The sequence below is a fragment of the Atheta coriaria genome, unplaced genomic scaffold (genome assembly GCF_025399875.1).
Source record: "Atheta coriaria isolate IRGN ID8LTWV9N9 unplaced genomic scaffold, Caltech_Dcor_3.1 hic_scaffold_1_pilon, whole genome shotgun sequence".
Classification (NCBI taxonomy): domain Eukaryota; kingdom Metazoa; phylum Arthropoda; class Insecta; order Coleoptera; family Staphylinidae; genus Dalotia; species Dalotia coriaria.
The window spans coordinates 3828535-3847815 of record NW_027045443.1 but is presented as its reverse complement, the minus strand read 5'-3'; the positions used below and the strand labels follow the sequence as shown (position 1 = coordinate 3847815).

General features: G+C 39.8%; 2 protein-coding genes and 1 long non-coding RNA gene across 5 annotated transcripts; 1 reads left to right on the top strand and 2 right to left on the bottom strand.

The window, feature by feature from the left end:
* Nucleotides 1-3070: 3070 nt before the first annotated feature.
* On the bottom strand, nucleotides 3071-4393 carry LOC135803953 (uncharacterized). Its single transcript, XR_010550930.1, has 2 exons — nucleotides 4131-4393; nucleotides 3071-3415 (listed from the first exon to the last, which is right to left on the bottom strand). It is a non-coding gene; the product is annotated as an uncharacterized lncRNA (long non-coding RNA).
* A 5259-nt stretch (nucleotides 4394-9652) lies between these two features.
* On the bottom strand, nucleotides 9653-10379 carry LOC135789855 (RNA polymerase II transcriptional coactivator-like). Its single transcript, XM_065299921.1, has 2 exons — nucleotides 10166-10379; nucleotides 9653-10069 (listed from the first exon to the last, which is right to left on the bottom strand). The coding sequence occupies exons 1-2, from the start codon at nucleotides 10232-10234 to the stop codon at nucleotides 9779-9781; spliced, it is 360 nt and encodes a 119-aa protein (XP_065155993.1). The 5' UTR covers nucleotides 10235-10379; the 3' UTR covers nucleotides 9653-9778.
* Nucleotides 10380-10575: 196 nt separating this feature from the next.
* On the top strand, nucleotides 10576-18831 carry LOC135789840 (uncharacterized). 3 transcript variants are annotated; one of them, XM_065299897.1, is made up of 8 exons: nucleotides 10576-10716; nucleotides 10794-11194; nucleotides 11337-11554; nucleotides 11610-11714; nucleotides 11870-12713; nucleotides 12943-13044; nucleotides 13115-16393; nucleotides 16536-18831. In XM_065299897.1, the coding sequence occupies exons 7-8, from the start codon at nucleotides 14095-14097 to the stop codon at nucleotides 17405-17407; spliced, it is 3171 nt and encodes a 1056-aa protein (XP_065155969.1). In that variant the 5' UTR covers nucleotides 10576-10716; nucleotides 10794-11194; nucleotides 11337-11554; nucleotides 11610-11714; nucleotides 11870-12713; nucleotides 12943-13044; nucleotides 13115-14094; the 3' UTR covers nucleotides 17408-18831. The 3 variants fall into 3 exon arrangements, with proteins under 3 accessions (XP_065155969.1, XP_065155961.1, XP_065155979.1); XM_065299889.1 differs by having other exon boundaries at nucleotides 13106-16393; XM_065299907.1 differs by lacking the exon at nucleotides 11610-11714 and having other exon boundaries at nucleotides 12943-16393.
* Nucleotides 18832-19281: the final 450 nt, after the last annotated feature.

Sequence of the window (19281 nt, the reverse complement as noted above, 5' to 3'; positions counted from 1 at the left end):
TGATTACCGAGAACTAAACGACAATACAATTCCGGATAGATATCCATTGCCATTAATCTCTGATCAAATTGACCGAATGACGAATATAAAGTACTTTACCGCATTGGATTGTGCGAGCGGATTTCATTTGATTCCGGTGCATGAAAATTCTATCGAGAAAACGGCCTTTGTTACCCCCGACGGTTCATATGAATATCTTTCGATGCCATTTGGTCTGCGAAACGCAGTCTCTGTTTTCAGAGAGCAATAATAAAAGCTTTGGGAGAATTAGCATTTAGTTACGTAATCGTTTATGTCGACGATGTGATGATTGTATCACAAACGGTCGACGAGGGAATAGAAAGGTTGAGAATTGTTTTAGATGTTTTATCGAAAGCAGGATTTTCATTTAATTTAAAGAAATGCTCATTCCTGAAAACAAAAGTACAATTTCTTGGGTATGAAATAGAAAATGGCACAATCCGACCCAATCAGAGAAAAATTGAAGCACTAAAAAATCTTGCACCGCCTACTTCAGTCACACAAGTCAGACAATTTATAGGACTCGCATCTTACTTTCGTCGATTCATAGAAAATTTTTCAAGGAAAATGTCACCTCTCCACAAACTTACAACGCGTGAACAGCAGTTTTCATGGGAAATAGAACATGAACAAATACGCCAACAAATTATTTCAATTCTAACCCGACACCCTGTTTTAATTATTTTCGACCCGAACCTTCCGATTGAATTACATACGGACGCTAGTGCAGATGGTTATGGAGGAATTTTAATGCAGATAAAGGAACAGAAGAAACATGTAGTTGCGTATTATAGCAAGCGAACAACACCGACCGAATTTAAGTACCATTCGTATGAATTAGAGACACTTGCGATAGTGAACGCCATTAAACATTTTCGTCAATATCTAAGCGGGCGCAAATTTACAATTTTTACGGATTGTAATTCCATAAAAGCTGCACAAAAGAAATGTGATTTAACACCACGAGTACATCGATGGTGGGCGTATTTGCAAGCGTTTGAATTTAACATAGAGTATAGGGAGGGAAAGCGAATGGCACATGTAGATTTTCTATCACGTAACCACCTAGGCGAAAATAAAAACCCACCGCGCATGGAAAATAGAAAAGAACTGAAAATTGTTAACTTAGCAGAACTACAAGACAATTGGCTACTTGCAGAACAGTTGAAAGATGAAGAGATTTCGAAATTAAAATTAGACTTAGCGAATAACACATTAGACGAAAACATAGCGGCGACATACGAGTTAAGATCGGGCATTCTTCACCGACATATCCAAAGAAACGGAAAGTCTCTATGCCTACCAATAATTCCTCACTCGATGAAATGGTCGGTCATAAATAATATTCATGAGTCAATAATGCATTTAGGATCGGATAAGACGCTCGAAAAGATTTACGAACACTATTGGTTTCAAGGAATGTCACGACTTGTCAAGCGTTTTGTAGATAACTGCATCACTTGTAAACTCAGTAAACCACATTCAGGCAAAATTCAGGCAGAATTACACCCTATTCCAAAGACTACTACCCCATGGAATACGATACATATTGACGCAACAGGCAAGCTAAGTGGAAAGAATGATACCAAAGAATATGTTTTCGTATTAATAGACTCTTTCACAAAATTTGTTTTTCTACATCACTCAAAAAATATCAATAGTCACAGCTGTATCGACGCATTAAATAAGGCTGTCTGTTTGTTTGGTGCCCCAACAAGAGTAATAGCCGACCAAGGTAGATGTTTTACCAGTAATGATTTTAAAACTTATTGTAATTCAAAAAATATTAACCTACATCTTATTGCGACGGGAGCATCGCGCGCAAACGGCCAAGTGGAAAGAGTGATGAGCGTTTTAAAAGCAATGTTAACGGCAATCGAAATTACACCAGATAAGTCATGGCAGAATGAGTTAGGAAATATTCAATTAGCAATTAATTGCACAATTAATAAAACTACAAAGACGTCCCCCTTAGAACTCTTAATAGGGAAAGTAGCGAGACCGTTGGCAATGATGGTAGATAACGCGGAACATGACGTAGATCTTAATTTAATTCGACAAGTGGCAATTGATCGAATTCAAAAATCGGCAAAGTACGAGAAGGCAAGATTTGACAAGACAAAAGCAAAAATAAAGCGTTTTTCAGTAGGAGAATTTGTGCTCATACAAAATGAGGAGCGTAATCAAACCTAGAAGCCAAGTATAAAGGGCCTTATGAAATAATAGAGGTATTAGAAAATGATAGATACAAATTAAAGTCGTTAAGTTCGAAGAGAACGTACAAGTACGCTCACGATCGACTAAGAAAGATGCCGGACGCACAAGTCGCGGCAGAGGAATTGTTAGGCAATACTACGTAGGAGTATTGGAAGGGTTGCACGGGGAGTGTAATAGCTGTAGTACTTGTAACGGTATGTAAGTTTTTCTTGAGCATGAGACGGTTTGTAGTTTGATGGATAATTATAATGTGTACCATTTATGACTAAATTGTTTTTCTTTTTGTTTAGTTGTGAACTGCTGGTCATTGTAGTGATCATGCAGGGTTGCCAACCATTGGTGTGGTTGTGTAACGTGTGACCTAATCATTGGTGTGATTAGTTGTGAACTGCCAACCATTGTAGTGGTTGAGTAGGTTGCCAACCATTGGTGTGGTTGTGTGACATGAGACCTAATCATTGGTGTGATTAGTTGTGAACTGCCAACCATTGTAGTGGTTGAGTAGGTTGCCAACCATTGGTGTGGTTGTGTAACATGGGACCTAATCATTGGTGTGATTAGTTGTGAACTGCCAACCATTGTAGTGGTTGAGTAGGTTGCCAACCATTGGTGTGGTTGTGTGACATGAGACCTAATCATTGGTGTGACCCAACCATTGTAGTGGTTGAGTAGGTTGCCAACCATTGGTGTGGTTGTGTAACATGAGACCTAATCATTGGTGTGATTAGTTGTGAACTGCCAGCCATTGTAGTGGTGTGATTAGTTGTGAACTGAGTAGTGGCTGAATTTCCAACCATTGTAGTGGTTGTGAATATGTTAGAATTACGAAATGTTGTTTCGGTTTTACTAGTTTTATTCAATAATACAGAGCGATCGGATCTTAATTGTGAACAGTTTACAACGAATGCCGGAGCACGAGTCTGAGTCATTTCTTAGGAGACGCATGCCCAGCGACGCAAGTCGCTGACATAAACAGAAAAACCCCCCATCAGTGATGTGACTCCATATCCACAGGGTGTTCTGCATGTTGCTGGTGCATGGTCATATACGCAACCTTACACGGCCTTCCTGCCCTTGGTTCGTCCTCGGACCATCTTTTGTTTCCAACCATCTACTCTAACTCACTCAGTCTAGAGTAGTTTGTTGACCAGATCTGTTATACGCTCATCTTTGTTTTCTGAAACACTCGCAATCACAATAAGTTTTCATATTTTTACTGTTTAAGGTGGGACGCCCCATTGCTCCCAAAGTTTTTTTTTTTTTTTTTTTTTTAGTCAGTTAAGGCTCCTTTTCTGTTAGTATCAGCCAGTGAAGGCCCCATTTTTCGTTTTTATCAGCCAGTCCAGGCCCTTTTTTTTTTGTTAGTATCAGCCAGTCCAGGCCCTTTTTTTTTTATCAGCCAGTCCAGGCCCTTTTTTTGTTAGTATCAGCCAGTCCAGGCCCTTTTTTTGTTTTATCAGCCAGTCCAGGCCCTTTTTTTTTTTTATCAGCCAGTCCAGGCCCTTTTTTGTTTTTAGTATCAGCCAGTCCAGGCCCTTTTTTTTTGTTAGTATCAGCCAGTCCAGGCCCTTTTTTTTAGTATCAGCCAGTCCAGGCCCTTTTTTTTTTGTTTATCAGCCAGTCCAGGCCCTTTTTTTTGTTAGCCAGTCCAGGCCCTTTTTTTTGTTTTATCAGCCAGTCCAGGCCCTTTTTGTTTTATCAGCCAGTCCAGGCCCTTTTTTTTTGTTAGTATCAGCCAGTCCAGGCCCTTTTTTTTTTATCAGCCAGTCCAGGCCCTTTTTTGTTAGTATCAGCCAGTCCAGGCCCTTTTTTTGTTTTATCAGCCAGTCCAGGCCCTTTTTTTTGTTAGTTTTATTGTTTTGTTAGTTTTATTGTTTAATTTATTTTTTTACCTTTTACACGTCAGCTGCATCTGCCTGAGCCTTCTCATGCGGCCACAGTCTCATTTGATCTTGACCAGCAACAGTGGTCCTCATTTGTCCATTTACCCTTTTCAGTACGTACCTTTCATTCGGTAAACATTTAAGTATTTCGAATGGTCCTTTATATTTAGCTTTCAATTTACCGCCACCGCATTGGGTCTCCTCTACTAATACTAGGTCACCAGTTGCAAACACTTTAGCAACCGTTCTTTTTTTATCAAAGCTTCTAATTGTTTTCTAACGCACTCGCGGGTCTCTACTCCAACAACCGTCGGAACGAACGCTGTGCTGGCGATCGCTTCAACAATCCTTTGGATTCTCATGATATCGGAGAATTTGCTCACAAACAAAAAGCAATATCCGGTGTATGACCTTCTGTCTGTTTCACTTTTGCCTCTTCTAGACTGTAACAGAGCTTGGCCGCTTGGCGGCTAACCAATGGTCTTTCTGGTAGCCATGGCTAAACTGTCCCAAGTAACTGATAGCGTGGCATATATCCGGTCGTGTGGATGTTGACAGGTAAGTTAATGCTCCGATTAGTTCTCGGAATGGAAATGTTTCCTCACCGGCTGTAGTGACTTTTGTCAGCTTCAACACTAAAAGCAACCTTCAAATTTAGAACCATTTTATTCAACAACAAAGATAGGGTCCCCCAAATGTTTAATTCAGGTATTTATAGATATGATTGCCATCTTTGCAACTCCAGGTATATAATAGGTAAATATAAGGCAAACTGGTAGAAATTTCCGAATTAGGTTCAAAGAACATGAAAAACCCGACTCTAACTCGACCATTTTTAAACATGCCTTCAGCAATAATCATCCCGTTAAATTCAATAATTTTGTTATTGCACACAAGTGTAATAAAGGTGCGCACATGAATGCCTTAGAAGTAGTGAAAATACACAAGTTCTCTAATGAACCTCGCGATACAGGTCATAAATGAAATGTTAGATCTAAATAACTCCTCTCTTCTCAAAATTTAACCCGACTTAAGCCTGATAATATTATTTAAACAATGTCTATGAAGTGCCGTGTTGATAGTCCTGACGATACCCTCACCGGCGAAACAATTGTAGATTCTTTAATCCAGTGGTTCCTAACCTGGCGGTAATTACCCCCGCAGGGGTAAAACGGAGATTCTAGGGGGGTATCGCGGGATGGCACGAAATAGTATTAAAATAGCAATAAACAAAATAATAGTACGGTAAATGGTAGCACGGCGCTATTTATATAATATAAATTTATATATTACTTTACTAGTAAACGTGCAATTTATTACATAATAAGCATATTTTCTTTCGAATTTATGTGGTTTTAACTATTTTAAATCAGCTAGGGGTAAACTCAATACCCATACTTGTTCACAGGGATAGTGACCTTGAAAAGGTTAGGAACCACTGCTTTAATCAAATCTAGTGCAAATAGACTAAAAACGCTCTCAGTAAGAATACATTTATAAGTTGCACAAATGTTACACAACATTATCACCACAACCCAAGTATTCTCAAAGATTCCAAGTCCACATTACTAGGAACCGGAAACGGTAAATTGAAACTGTTTGGGACTGTAAGATTAAATACCGAGTGGGTAGGTCGGAAAGCTCTCAAATACTACGTAATCGAGACAGACGAGAACCTCTTGGGAAGACCAGCACTCAGCGCGTTAAAGATGATAGAGTAGAAAACACCAATCATCTACGTAGATACAAAATTACAAGACAGCATTGAAATTGGAAAAACCCCAAACGAGAATGGCAAAAGGGTAACAACCTCCAAACCATATCCTGGATTTCTAAAAGGTTGGAATGGGATTGGTAAGTTGAAAATTTTCAAACACGTAATCAGAATGGAAGTCGCTGAGCCGTATCCCTTTGCAACTCCAAGGCGTGTGCCGTTTCATTTATTCGATAAAGTAAAAAAAGGAACTCAACCGAATTATGAATGAGGATATTATCGATAAAGTCAAGGAACCTACTAACTAGCGCGTCCATGGTGATTGCTCAGAAGAAAAACGGAAAAATCAGAATTGCACTGACTTAACCGAATTACAAAACAAATATGTCAGACGTGAGATATTCCAGTTACCGTCTGTGGGCAAAACCTTTGGTAAGATACGGAACGCCAATATCTTTTCGAAATTAGAATTTTCCAGCGGGTTTTGGCAACTTAAGTTGGCCAATAAATCAAAACATCAACCAATACTTATAACCCCGTTCGGGAGATATTATTACAAAAGAATCCCCTTCGAGATAACAAGCTCGCCCGAAATTTTTCAGAAGACGGTGAGTCAACTGATGGATATCTTGAACTTTAAAAACATCCACGTGCACGCAGATGATATCCGCGTTACCGGAAGAAATGTAGATGAGCACGATCGCACACTGAAACAGGTACTCCAATTGCTGTCCGATTACGGGTTAACGCTAAACCCACAAAAATGTGAATTCCACAAGAGCGAGACAAAATATTTGGGATTCGTCATTAGCAACTCGGGAATTAAAATTCGTAAATTACCCGAGTCCGAAAGACGTAACGCAAGTGAGAAAATTCTTAGGCATAGTTAATTATCTCTCTAAGTTTATAAATAACTGGACAAGGAAATCACTATTGCAGAGAGAGCTGCTTAAAAAGCCTGAGTCCAACGGAAAGACACTACGCTCAGGTAGAAAAGGAAGCACTTGCAATAACTTGGACGTGTGAACGGTTACAGCAATTCCTTGTCGGATCAAACTTTGGAATAAGGATCGACCATAAACCCTTGATCACTATCCTTGGGGACAAAAAATTAAAAATTTGACAAACCGGCTGCAGAGATTTATAATGAGGTTGATGCGATTCGACTATAGCATGTCCACGTACCCGGGAATGATTTTCACGTGCCAGATGCATTGTCACGCACACCTTGAAATAAAAATGATGAAGAAGAAAACCCGACAAATATCTATATTTACGCCGTCAACAAGGCGATAATCGAGGTTCAAGGAATATCAAAGGATGAATGGTATTCATCTGACTGTTGACCTAAGATGCAGAAAATCCCAGAGTGCATACCACCAACCTTCAAGTTCATGGATGAATTAAACATCTACAAAGAGATACTTTACTACAAGAATAGGGTAGTTATACTGTTCCAAGATAGAGAAAGAATATTGAAGAAGATACACGCTAGGCATTAACAAATGTTGGTCTAGAGCCAATGAGACAGTCTGGTGGCTCGGGATACGCAACGACATTTTCAACGCGATACAAAACTGAGAAACTTGCATCAAGGACAAAAAGGTACCCGTTGAACCAATGATCAACCCAGAAGTTCCTAACAGGAGTTCCTAACTCCAGGGAGAAGAGTACCTAATAGTACAGGACTATTACTCCGGCTATCCAGAAGTGATGAAACTACGCAGTACCACTAGCAAAAATACAATCAAGAAACTTAAAGAAGTTTTTGGTAGATATGGAATTCGACGACCGTACGTTCCGATAACGGCCCGCAGTTCAATTGCGCGAAACTCAGAGACTTCACCCAGGATAATTCATTCAAATGGATAAGCAGCAGTCCTAGATACCTGCAATCGAATGGCCTGATGGAAAACGCAGTCAAGCTCATGAAGACAATCCTCCGACAAACAGCCTTGGATTACTTTCCTACAGGAACACTGAAACGTATCGTGGAGCATCTCCAGCTGAGCTCTTGATTGGCCGAAAGTTGAGAGAGACGCTTCCAGTCAAGGATGTGAAGTTACTTCCGAAGCAAAGGATTTCCAAACAAAACTACGACAGGCGACACCGCGATAGGGCAGCTGAAAGCGTGGAAGAAGACGACAGAGTGTGGATCATTGATCTGGCAAAGGAGGGACGGATTGCGAATCTGCTGAACCACTATCCTTTTACATACAAACTGAAGAAAGAGAATACCGGCGAAACAGGCGACAATTTCATAGATTGCCTGAAAACAACAACACCGAAGAAAACTAGTTGTAATGTCTAATATTGTGAACTTAAGTTAATCTTGAAAGCCTTGTATGCTAATGTTAAATTACTTCAACCAAAGAGCAATACCTATAGTTAAAGAAGACTAATTCCGAGCCAAATCAAAACATATGGATATTCGTAATCATTTTAACCGTGATAAAATTAAGAATGAGCTAGAAAAGGTAATTTACATAGCAACAAATGAAAATGCAGCTGATTATCTTACTAAGTTACTAACCAAAGAAAAGGTATTATTGTACAATCAGACAATATCTGTAGTTGGTTGATTTCGTATTAAAATTTAAATGTTATAGAAACAGATCTGATAGATCTTATGGAAACAGATCTGTATCGGTGAAGTCGAAACATGTTGACATCATTTCTGCGGAAATCAAGATAATTTATCTCTACACCTTTTCCAACATCTTCTGCCTTTCTGTATAATCTATTGCTCTTTATTTTAGAGCAAAGAGTTTTTGTTTTAAAGTTTATTGGAGTTTACTCTCGTGATATTTGCATAAGTTACAGTCGCACTTTACATAAGGGTCGGGAATAATTTTGAGTTAGTATTCTCATGGTCATATTTACTTAAATTTTGAACTTGTGCGTATAAAATCGTTACATAAGTGAGGATCATAATGTGATTATTTTTCAAGATGACATTTTTACCCAATCGTCATTAACTGATCGGTTCGATATTCAATGTTTTGTATTATTTTGGTTGTTTTTATCTTATCAGGTGTATTTTTGCGCATATTTCTGACAGGTGTTAGTGTGGCTAAGAGGTATCTTGTGATTTATGTATTTAAGAGTTTGTGGGTATATTTGGATGTACTCTAGAACATTTAAGAATTTTTTTGCATTTACTCATATTACTCGCCTAATAATGCACAGGGGCGGAACAAAGAGTTCTCTACGTTTTTAAATTGCTATTGTATATACATTAGAGTACATTTGAAAAAGTGGGTAAAAATAATTTTTATTGCAATTTCAAGCGATCTTTCAAAACTAGTTACGTGGCTATGAAATAAATCGGTGTTTAAATTAATGTAGCTCTGCCCTGTAATTCTACAAGCTATGACTATAAGCAAACCATAAATGTGATAAATACGCCCGAAAATAAACAAATAATTAAGACTGGTGTAAGTTGCAATGATAACTCATTTGGCTGAATATTTGGGTAGTCCAACTGTGTACAACACTAATTGGCTAGAGAAATACATTTTATGTTCATTTCAACGCAATTTGTTTTGTGATTTTTTATACATTAACTGAAAGACAATTGCATTATCTATTGAGTGATCAATATCAGCTGCGAATTGGACTTTCCGATACTCAATCTCCAGAAAAAGCTAATGTTACGTTTTTAAAAGAATTACCATGGGACTGCATTGTCAATGCATCAGGCTTTCCTTAATTTTCATAATTTAATGGAAATGTGCATTATCTAAGCACATTCTGAGACTGCATACAATTTTATGAATCATTATTGTTAATTTTCTATCAATAATTTAGGAATCAGTACTAATTGAAATAGGTTTATTTAATTACAATGTTGAATGTAGAACAAGTGTATCAAAATATATAGTTTCATAGACTACATATATTAAAATGAACAATAAAAAATGAGATGTTTAACACAGACACCCTAGACATGCCTTTTGATGGCCTCATCAACCTCAGGAACACATTTCTTCAGTGCATCCCATTGCTCTAGAGTGAGCATGATGCCCCTCTTGGACGGGCGAAGATCCCCATCTGCAGAGTAATACTCTCTGATGTTAACAAAGTTTCTACCCTTAAACTCGACCATCTTCACGAATCGATTGCGTCCGAGTGGCCAAGAGTTTTCTTCGCCCGCGGGAGCCCCGGCTCCTGTAGGCGACGATACCGATTCTCGCTTGGCTGGGGCTTTCTTCACCTTCTTCAGTGGCAGAGGCTGGAAAAATAAAAATTCAGACCGTTAGCATGTGATTTTCGAATGTTAGGTTGGAAAATTGATGCCGGTTAATAAAATTCTGAAATTTCAACTTACGTCGTCCGGGCCAGAATCACTGTCGCTGCTGCTTGCTTTTGGCGGTTTGGATCGGGTCGCTTTAGGCATCTTTGGTATTTCGAATAATATTTAATACAATAACAATAAGACAAACAGTGGACAAGAAGGAGAGAAGATTGAAAAGCGCGATTTCACTGCACTACAGCTGACAGTGATATGAACCGAATTCGTTACCTCAGCCTCAGCGTTGTTGAAAAGTGCAAAAGTGTAAGTAAATATTGGAGGGGGCGCTGGTAGCTGTTGATAATTATACGCATGAGCAAAGAAGATGGTGATTTTGGTTACATCCTTATTTCCCTAAGAATGCCAATTGTTCGCCTGAAAGTGTTGTAAACACAACGTAGAGGTTATATCAATTTCGTGTGCGCACTATGGTTTCACTAGTTTCACTCTGCATTAAAAATGAATGTATGTACAACAATTATTGGAAAGCGCCAACGAGGTTGCGGAAGGTTACAAGAGTATCGCGAAAAAGCACGTAGAAGTAGATTACGATGTGAATCCGCTGATTAGTACTAGACGTTATCACGGTAATTGCATGCCCTCAGTGTATAACCTCGCCACCCACAATTAACTTATTCGTGCTTTTTTGAAATTTATTTTGCAGGTGGAAAAGATTATTCCCTAGATTTAACACGCAACAATACACAACTACTAATAAATAAAATTTGAGTATTGCTGACAGAGGGTGTTTATAAGCCAATTATTGCCAAGTTGCCACTTTCTAAGTACTTATTACCTAGGACCAAGTCAATGACAAATAGACAAAGCTGTCTAAGCTTTTTTGGTATGAACAACTTCAGAAATGGATACTGTAATATGGATACAAGAGGGCTGCAGCTGAAAAGGACAAAGATTGGGTGTCAGAGGTGCTACAGAATGATTCATATGATGATCAATTTGCCCACAAAGTAATGGTAGCAAAGATTGATGAACATTGCAAAGACAAAGATTATCAAAGTACTGAAAGCAGGATGGTTGAATCCTGTTGCTTCATCTGCAAATGAAGTAAGTTATTTATTAACTAAATTAACTTTATTGAAATAATATATTACGCATTTGTATTTACTTGTTGAAGTATAGTATTGTACACATACATGTTATGGTAAAAATCTAAGACATCTTACTAATGTTTTGTGTTGGATAACAGTTACAGACAGTTGTAACAGCAGCGAAATCATCCAAAATAAACTACCAAAAGAGCAGGAAGCAATCAACGTGCGCACGTGGAAGCAGAAAACCGAAGTTGCCGCCGATATCCGGCGACCCCGAGAAGCAAGAAAGTCTTAACCTGATTGATTCGGATTTAACAAGAAGCCGAAAATACATATTGAAAAAGTTGTACCCATACAATAAGGAGCAAATTTAGTAAGTGAATGTTAAATGCATGCCAAGTACTAAATAATTAATATTTGATCAACAGGCGGTCGGCGGAAAATCACATTACAGAACCCGGCAACAAGGGCCGTAAGCATCGCTAAAGACCACCATGTGTTTGAACGCTGCATTGTATATACAAAAATTTAAGGTATAATTGTTCATTTAGTTGTGTAACTTCCACGCCCTGGCAATGGCTTCGCCGCTATGTTCGTTCGCTTATCCGCCGATCACCTGCTCATGCAGTTCTTACCGACGGCGTATCACCATGCTATGAAGATTGATAATGTATTTTTGTATTCACAGTCAAGTAACCAATTCACCAATCCCCGCGTGATGATGGTCACCTTGGTGGAGTACTGTGGATAGCCGTGCTCCAGACGGTCAGCATAGCTTGCTGATCCACTTGGTGGCAATCTCTCGGTCTGTCAAATCGTTCAGTTGAACGTTGCAACAACATTGTCCTTGCCAGTTTAGAGGTGTTCTAGACTTTCCCAACGGATTGTTTCGTTTAGTTAGTTCGATTTTTTGGATAGCGCGATTTACGTCTATGTAATTGGTTATAAATAAGTTAGAGTGTGATATATCGATAAAAATAACCTATGTTAACTTCAATATAGAAATGTTTAATTAAAATACCATGCAAGAGACCTGAAAATATTTTTATGATTGAAATGTCATGCATGTTTTGCCGTGTTTTCGTGGCAATTGCCCAATGAGAGTGCGGGCTACCTGAAGTTGTTAATTGGATTCATTGCCGTAGACTTTGATGGCACTTGTTAGTGCCATGGCTTGCTATATTCGAAACATATTCAAAATCGATCAAACAGTGCCAACGTCACCGAAAATTGTTTCTTTGATTTTCAGAATGTCAATGTTTGGTTCTACAGTTGACTGTACGTCTCTTTAGTGCATGTGTTCATACAAAATTCAATATTTTCAAGTATACTCGAAATTGTGAATATGCCTGGCACTGGTTTGCGCAGCTATGGACCCACGGCAACGCTCGAGAAGCAGGATACATTTGTACAACTTTGTACGCTGCCGGCACCATGCACCCCTATGTGGTCGCCGGATTGGCAACAGGGGAGGACACCTTTTGAGCGTCTCCATGTACATCACGTCGTTACGCTCGCTTCAAGCCGTTGGTGTGAGTGTGCCCCCATCAAAATTAATTATAATTGCGCAGTTGTAAAATTTAATTAAGCGCGCGCGCCGCCATCCGCTGCGGTAGATAAAGTTTAATGAAATATTAATGTTGATTTGCTTGCATGCTCTAATTGTCGGCGCACGCGCGCACGCCACACTTAATGAAATTTAACGGACGCGTTGTTTGCTTCTGTTTAATGATTTGTTTCTGGCTCTGGTGACCTCCGCAGCGGACTGAGTCCGACGGACGCATTGGACATTACGCTAGAAACGGACCATCATCAGAGAGCCGCTGCGCTCCGATTGACCTGGTCCTGCAGGCGTCACCTTCGGTGAGTATGACCGTCTGCGTAATATCTTGGATGTACCAAAACCTTCCGACACGATTGGCAGTGCTAATAGACTGGTCGAGTATGAGGAAGCCGCGCACAATCGCTACGGTCCGTACATCTCTGCTGGTCACCAAAGCACAATGGTGGCAATATCCGACTGACCAGTATGGCCGCTACAATGGTCACTGTACAGCACGACATCACTGGGCTCAAGGAGCATCGCAACCGGAACTGCGTCAAGTTCATGCATTCGCCGCAACACTCGCCGCAAACCTCCGCCGGGCATTCGCGACAGGACAGGAACGGCAGCACTTACCAGTATTGAATACGATATTAGGAAAATGTTGTTAGTACAGGCTCGCTAATGATCACTCTATTGCCGCCATTTGCAATCGGTCAATTATAATTTATCGGACTACGATTCCGAATTTACGTCCAAGTGCTTGCGTTGTTCTTGTATGAATAAATAAGCAGACGCGTGCGGCTTCTGCGCGCTGCGTTTAATTTCAATTTGAAATTTTAATGTCTTATTAATTTTGTGTTAATTAAATTAGATAAATTACGTCGGCCCAAATTTGCCAGGCGATGAAGAGAAGTGCACCGCACCGATAGCAGGAAAAGAATTCGCTGAGCGCGGTACTTAAATCAGGGTTTAATTAAAATAAACGGACGAATCAGAGTGTGAATCATTAGCGGTCTTGGTTTGAACGCGATCTGCTGTGGCCGTATTGGTGTCTAGGGAATTAAACGAATTTACATAGGTTTTCACGCATTTTTGCATGTTTAAACATTTCTGCCCGTCCATGGATTCAAGTATTGCCACTTTGTTTGAAATTTTGCTTATTGCTATGACGATTCCGAGCATATGACAAATCAGGATTGTTCACTTTTTAAATTTTGAATTTAATCATTTGAATCGCATAGGCCATGACCAAACAAATGATATTTGTTACAATATTAATATAAAAAATATATATTCAACCGCGTTCAGATCACACCGAGACACGCTCGTCGTTTTGAAAAAGTGTTTTATTAAAAAAAAGTTTTATTATGGATACTACGCCTCAGCGTCCGCATTCTGAAACCAGGATAGACCCGCGAAGGCTATTCACCTCTAGGCAAGACTCATTGGAATCGGTCCGATTTCAATCTTCGACATCACAGCAAACACCACACATGATGCAAACACCCACATTACAACAGACACAACCATCCGTGACTGAAACCCTTACACCAGAGCAAACTGCTTCATCTATGGTAGTACAATCTCATGCACCACAACAAAGACAAATATCATCTTCAATGATGGGCCAATCTAACACCTCTCAACAAAGATCACTATCAAGGATGGATCAAATTCGCAAATCGCATCAAACACCAGCTGTAATCACGGGCCTAATGCGTACCGCGCAGCAAACACGATCCCCAATGGTAGGTCAAGCTTGTACATCGCAGGAGACCTCATCTTCAATGATGGTTCAAATGCGTACTGCGGAGCAAACACCATCTGCAATGATCAGTCAATCTATCTTGCCACAACAAAGACCATCTTTAGTAATGGGTCAATCTCGTACACCGCAACAAAGACAAACATCATCTTCGATTTCGGGTCAAATTCGCACATTGCAGCAAACTACATCTTCAGGAACATCAATAATGTCAATAATGGGTCAAGCTCGACCAACACAACAAACACCATCTTTAGTAATGGGACAATCTCGTCCAATACAACAAGGACAACCATCAACGATGGGCCAAAACCGATTAGCACAGCAAACACAATCTTCAATGACAGGTCAATCCCGTACACTTCAGCAAATGCCACGAGCAATGATAGGTCAAACCCGCAACCAACAACAACCATCAATGATGATGGGTCAAGCTCGACCAACGCAGCAAAGACCATCTTCAATGATGGGTCCAAACCATACAAGACAACAAACATCGGTTATAGCACCATCTCGTCCAACACAACAAGAACATTCATCAATGATATGCCAAATCCGCCCACAACAAACCCCATCTTTAGTTATAGGATCATCACGACCAACACAACAAGAACACCCATCAATGGGTCACACTCATAAACTACGGCAAACACCATCATCAACGATGCTTCAATCTGGCGCACCGCTACAAAGACAATCATCAATGATTAGTCAGACTCGTACACTACACCAAACACAGTCTACAACGATGATTCAATCTCGTACACACCAACAACAACAAAGACCACCGTCAAGGATGGGTCAACTCCGCACCTCGCAACAAACTCCATCTGCAATGATGGGTCAAACGCGTACTCCACAACAAGCGCAATCTTCAATAATGGTTCAGTCTGATACACCACAACAAACACAATCTGTAAGGGTTGTTCAATATCGTTCATCTCAGCAAACACAATCCGCAATGATGGGTCAAACCCGCAACGCACAACAAGCACCATCTTTGGTTATGGGACAATCTCGTCCAACACAACAAGGACAACTATCAATGATGAGCCAAACCCGAACACTGCAGCAAACACAATCCTCCATGATGGTCCAATCTCATACATCACAGCAAAGACCCCAATCAATTATGGGCCAACAGCAAATCCCATCTTCAATGATGGGCCAAGCCCGTAGACCACCACAATCGTCAATGATGGTCCAATCCCGTGCACCACAAACAAGGATGGTAGCACGTCCACCCAGACCACTAATAGACTACCGCTCCATACCAATAGTAACTCAATGTATCTCAACCCGCTGGGACACAGATAATCTTGTACCTTACTATAAATACACTACACCTAATACGATGAATCCATCAACGACAACCTCACCAGCAAACCCACCTCGACCAGTACCTTCTGCCAAGCCCTGCAATTCTGACCTACCTCAAGCTACAAATCGTACTGTGTTAGAGGTAATTCGCCATCGCATGAACGCTTCGAATTCGAACACACAGATCGGAACGGCTACTGATGGTACAGGACCAACTCCCAACATGGAAGAAGAAGACGGTTGGACCTCTGGGCACTCCTTCACTAACGATATGCATCCAGTGAAGCTCCCCAAAGAAACTCGCAATGCAATGATGCGAGCTCCTCTACCTCCAAACTTGGGGAGACCGGTCATAAGTCAGCAAACACCAGAACCAAGAAGAATCGCGCCACAACCTGTCAGAGAAATAAACCCAATTAATGTTGTTAATGAGCAGATACAGAAGAAAGAGACTGAGTACAAAGTGCCATGTCCAATCAATATTCTGTGCGACAAGGGAATACATGTTGGAGAGTGCGACGAGGCAATAAAGGATAAAGTTCTTGCTTCTTTAGATCGGATGGCCACTTGCACCTCGGATTGTAAGTGCTGCTTGCGGTATCTTCACTAATCAACGCCAAAAACATCAGCCGGAATAATTGTTAATATTTTGGAACTCTTGAAAGTCTGATTAAATGCGAGTTGATTGTAATGCACTCTTAATTTTTTTAAATTTCGCTTCAGATACCGAACTGGATTTCAGAGTACCATCAGACCAATGCGACAATGGGGCAATGGGGGCTTTCTTATACAACTATGAAGGGCCAAGTTTCTCCTCGTCGTTGAATGACTCGTTCGAGTTTGCATTGCCATGTAGCTCGTCACCCAGCCAGATGGCCCTAGATTGTCTCATCGAAAATGGTCTACTTCAACCGGAGTGGAACCTTTCAGAAAATCCACCAATTATTCCGATTTCATTAGACACTGTGCCTATAATGTTTGAAAACTCAATTGATTCACTCCCAGTTGATTACATATGTAACACCGAAGAAGAGCCAACTACTAATGCTGACAATACAACAGAATCTCCCTCAGATAGACCCGAGCACGATGAGACTTGGCCATTCAACTTATCATCTACAACGGAATCAGTGCTGCGTGATCTATTCACGTTTGAGGCTTTAACGGAGGACGGAATCGTACCTTCGAATATTTTTACAGGTGATGCTTCTATTGCAACCGCCAATACTCCTCCTGTTGAAGAGCCAACAGAATCATTTTGTGTTAATGGCATGATTGCGGAACCGGCTGGGTCCCCCGAATTTAATGACTTATTGTCTTTCGTCACACCCTTTAACACGGAAACTGTGCAGTTCTCCGACGAAGAAATGTTTCAGCTTGACTATGTGATGGATTTTGATGAAACATTACTCTCTGAGGTAATGTTGGACTTGGATGATCTGTCGGACACCGTTCTGGATCTAGACGTTATGTCAACTCCGGAGTTCTTGGAAGTTTATAATGATTTGATGGACGGACTGCCACCGACAATGAGGGAGCCTTTACAGCCGTCGACATCTGGAGAGCCCCCATTGTCATCCGACAAGTGTGAGTAGAAAGTCTACCTTTTGTGTCGGCTCAAATTGCCACGCCAACTCTTTTGCCACTCTGAAACCATGTTGCTTCTTCAAGTTGGAAAACATTTCACGTTCATTGCTTGCTATTTACATTATTTGTCAACGTTTGAAAGCGCTCACAAGTGACCGAATCAAAAGCAGATACGCAGAGGCATACATATGGGTTATTGTAGCGTTATGAAATACGATTTTGTTTCACGAATCGCGTATACGTCTTGAGTCTTCTATCTGTCTTCTTGGTTGTTGTTGCTTCACGTTTCTTCGTGGTAGCGGAGTGTGCAAGCCATGCTCTGGTTTGCAAAACAATCATTCGATACACGCAAGTAAACATAGCCGTGGCTTGTCGCCGGCGTGAGTAGCCGATAGATAACACGCGGCCAGTCAGACGGTTAATTTAAAAGTTTAAACAAGTTTTATTAACTTACACTCGGAAGCAAGCTAGCGTGGAGCGATCGTTGTACTTTGGTACTTCAGGCACGACGGCCATTTTTCGAACACGTTCGCAATTTTTGATTGTGGCTTATCTCATTAACAATTATTATGTTTTGTTGAAGTGGTTCCTAATTGATCGATTATGTTTGGCAAAAATGATTTTTCTTTGAATTACAATCTAATAAAAATGTTGCGATAAACATTTCGAAGTTCTAAACATTGTTCATGCGTTTAAAACAATGCGATACTTATTTCATTGTTCAAATTTGTTACAATTACTAAAATGCCGACAAATATCCGCGAATTCGTTAAATAACATTCTACTAGGATTAATTATAATTAGACTTTAAATGTTATAGGAAATATTTCAGAGTGGCAATCGTATTTACAAGTCTGTAGTTATTGTTCTAAAAAATATTTTATTTTTGGTTTAGCATATCGCCTATATAAAAATAACGACTTTAAATCTTGTGCCTGCGACAAGGTTTTTTTTTAATATTATTGATTCTTGCTTAACCATAGTAATTAATGACTGCTTAACAATCACTGATAAATTGTACCATTCTACATATTCTGCTTACTCTGTAAGCATGTTGTTCATTGTGAGTAACGCGTGCCATTGCTGACTAGTCATATGCTGTTAAATAGCGCAATTATTAGTACCTAATTACATTTTCAAGGCACCTAATTGATCGTGATAATTGTACGGAATTACCTACTATTATTGTTAATTGAATTTGTTGAAAATGTATCACTTCTGTTCTGTTCAATAAATGTTTTGTTTGTTATGTGTTGTCATGTTGCAAAGATGGTTTACGCACATTGTTTCATCCTTTATATATATATTGCTATGGTTTTGGTGGTGTGGTCCCGTTTTAAAAAAATCGACATTATTATATGTATTTTACTCTTAACTTTCTCTTCTTGTAACTGTTGAAAAAAGTGCAATAAAGATTGATTTACTTGTATAATTTGTGTTTGTAATTCAGTTAATTGACACTGCATATATTGATTATTTTTAATAAATACAAATATATTTGAGTAAAATTTGAGAATTCTTACGTTGCGAAAAATGTGTTAACTCTTTTTTTGTATTTTGGCTTTTGTTTCAAAGTTTCTATTCACCGATAATTTTGAGTTATTTACGTTTTTGGAATTGAATACAATTAAAGTAAAGTCGGACAGTTTGAAAGTTGTTTGTTTCTTCGTTAAACTGTAAGGCCACTAAAGCATAGCACGGTTTCATGTAAAATTAACCAGGCACCAAAAGATGCGCAATTATGTTAAACATATTCGTCCCTCAGCCCTGTTGTGAACCGAACGATGACAGCCGCCCACCGCGCGCGCACGTCCGCGTCCCAAAATTAGTTCAAAACTTCGCGGTGTACTTTCTTCGCGCTAGCCGGCAATAAATTAATTAA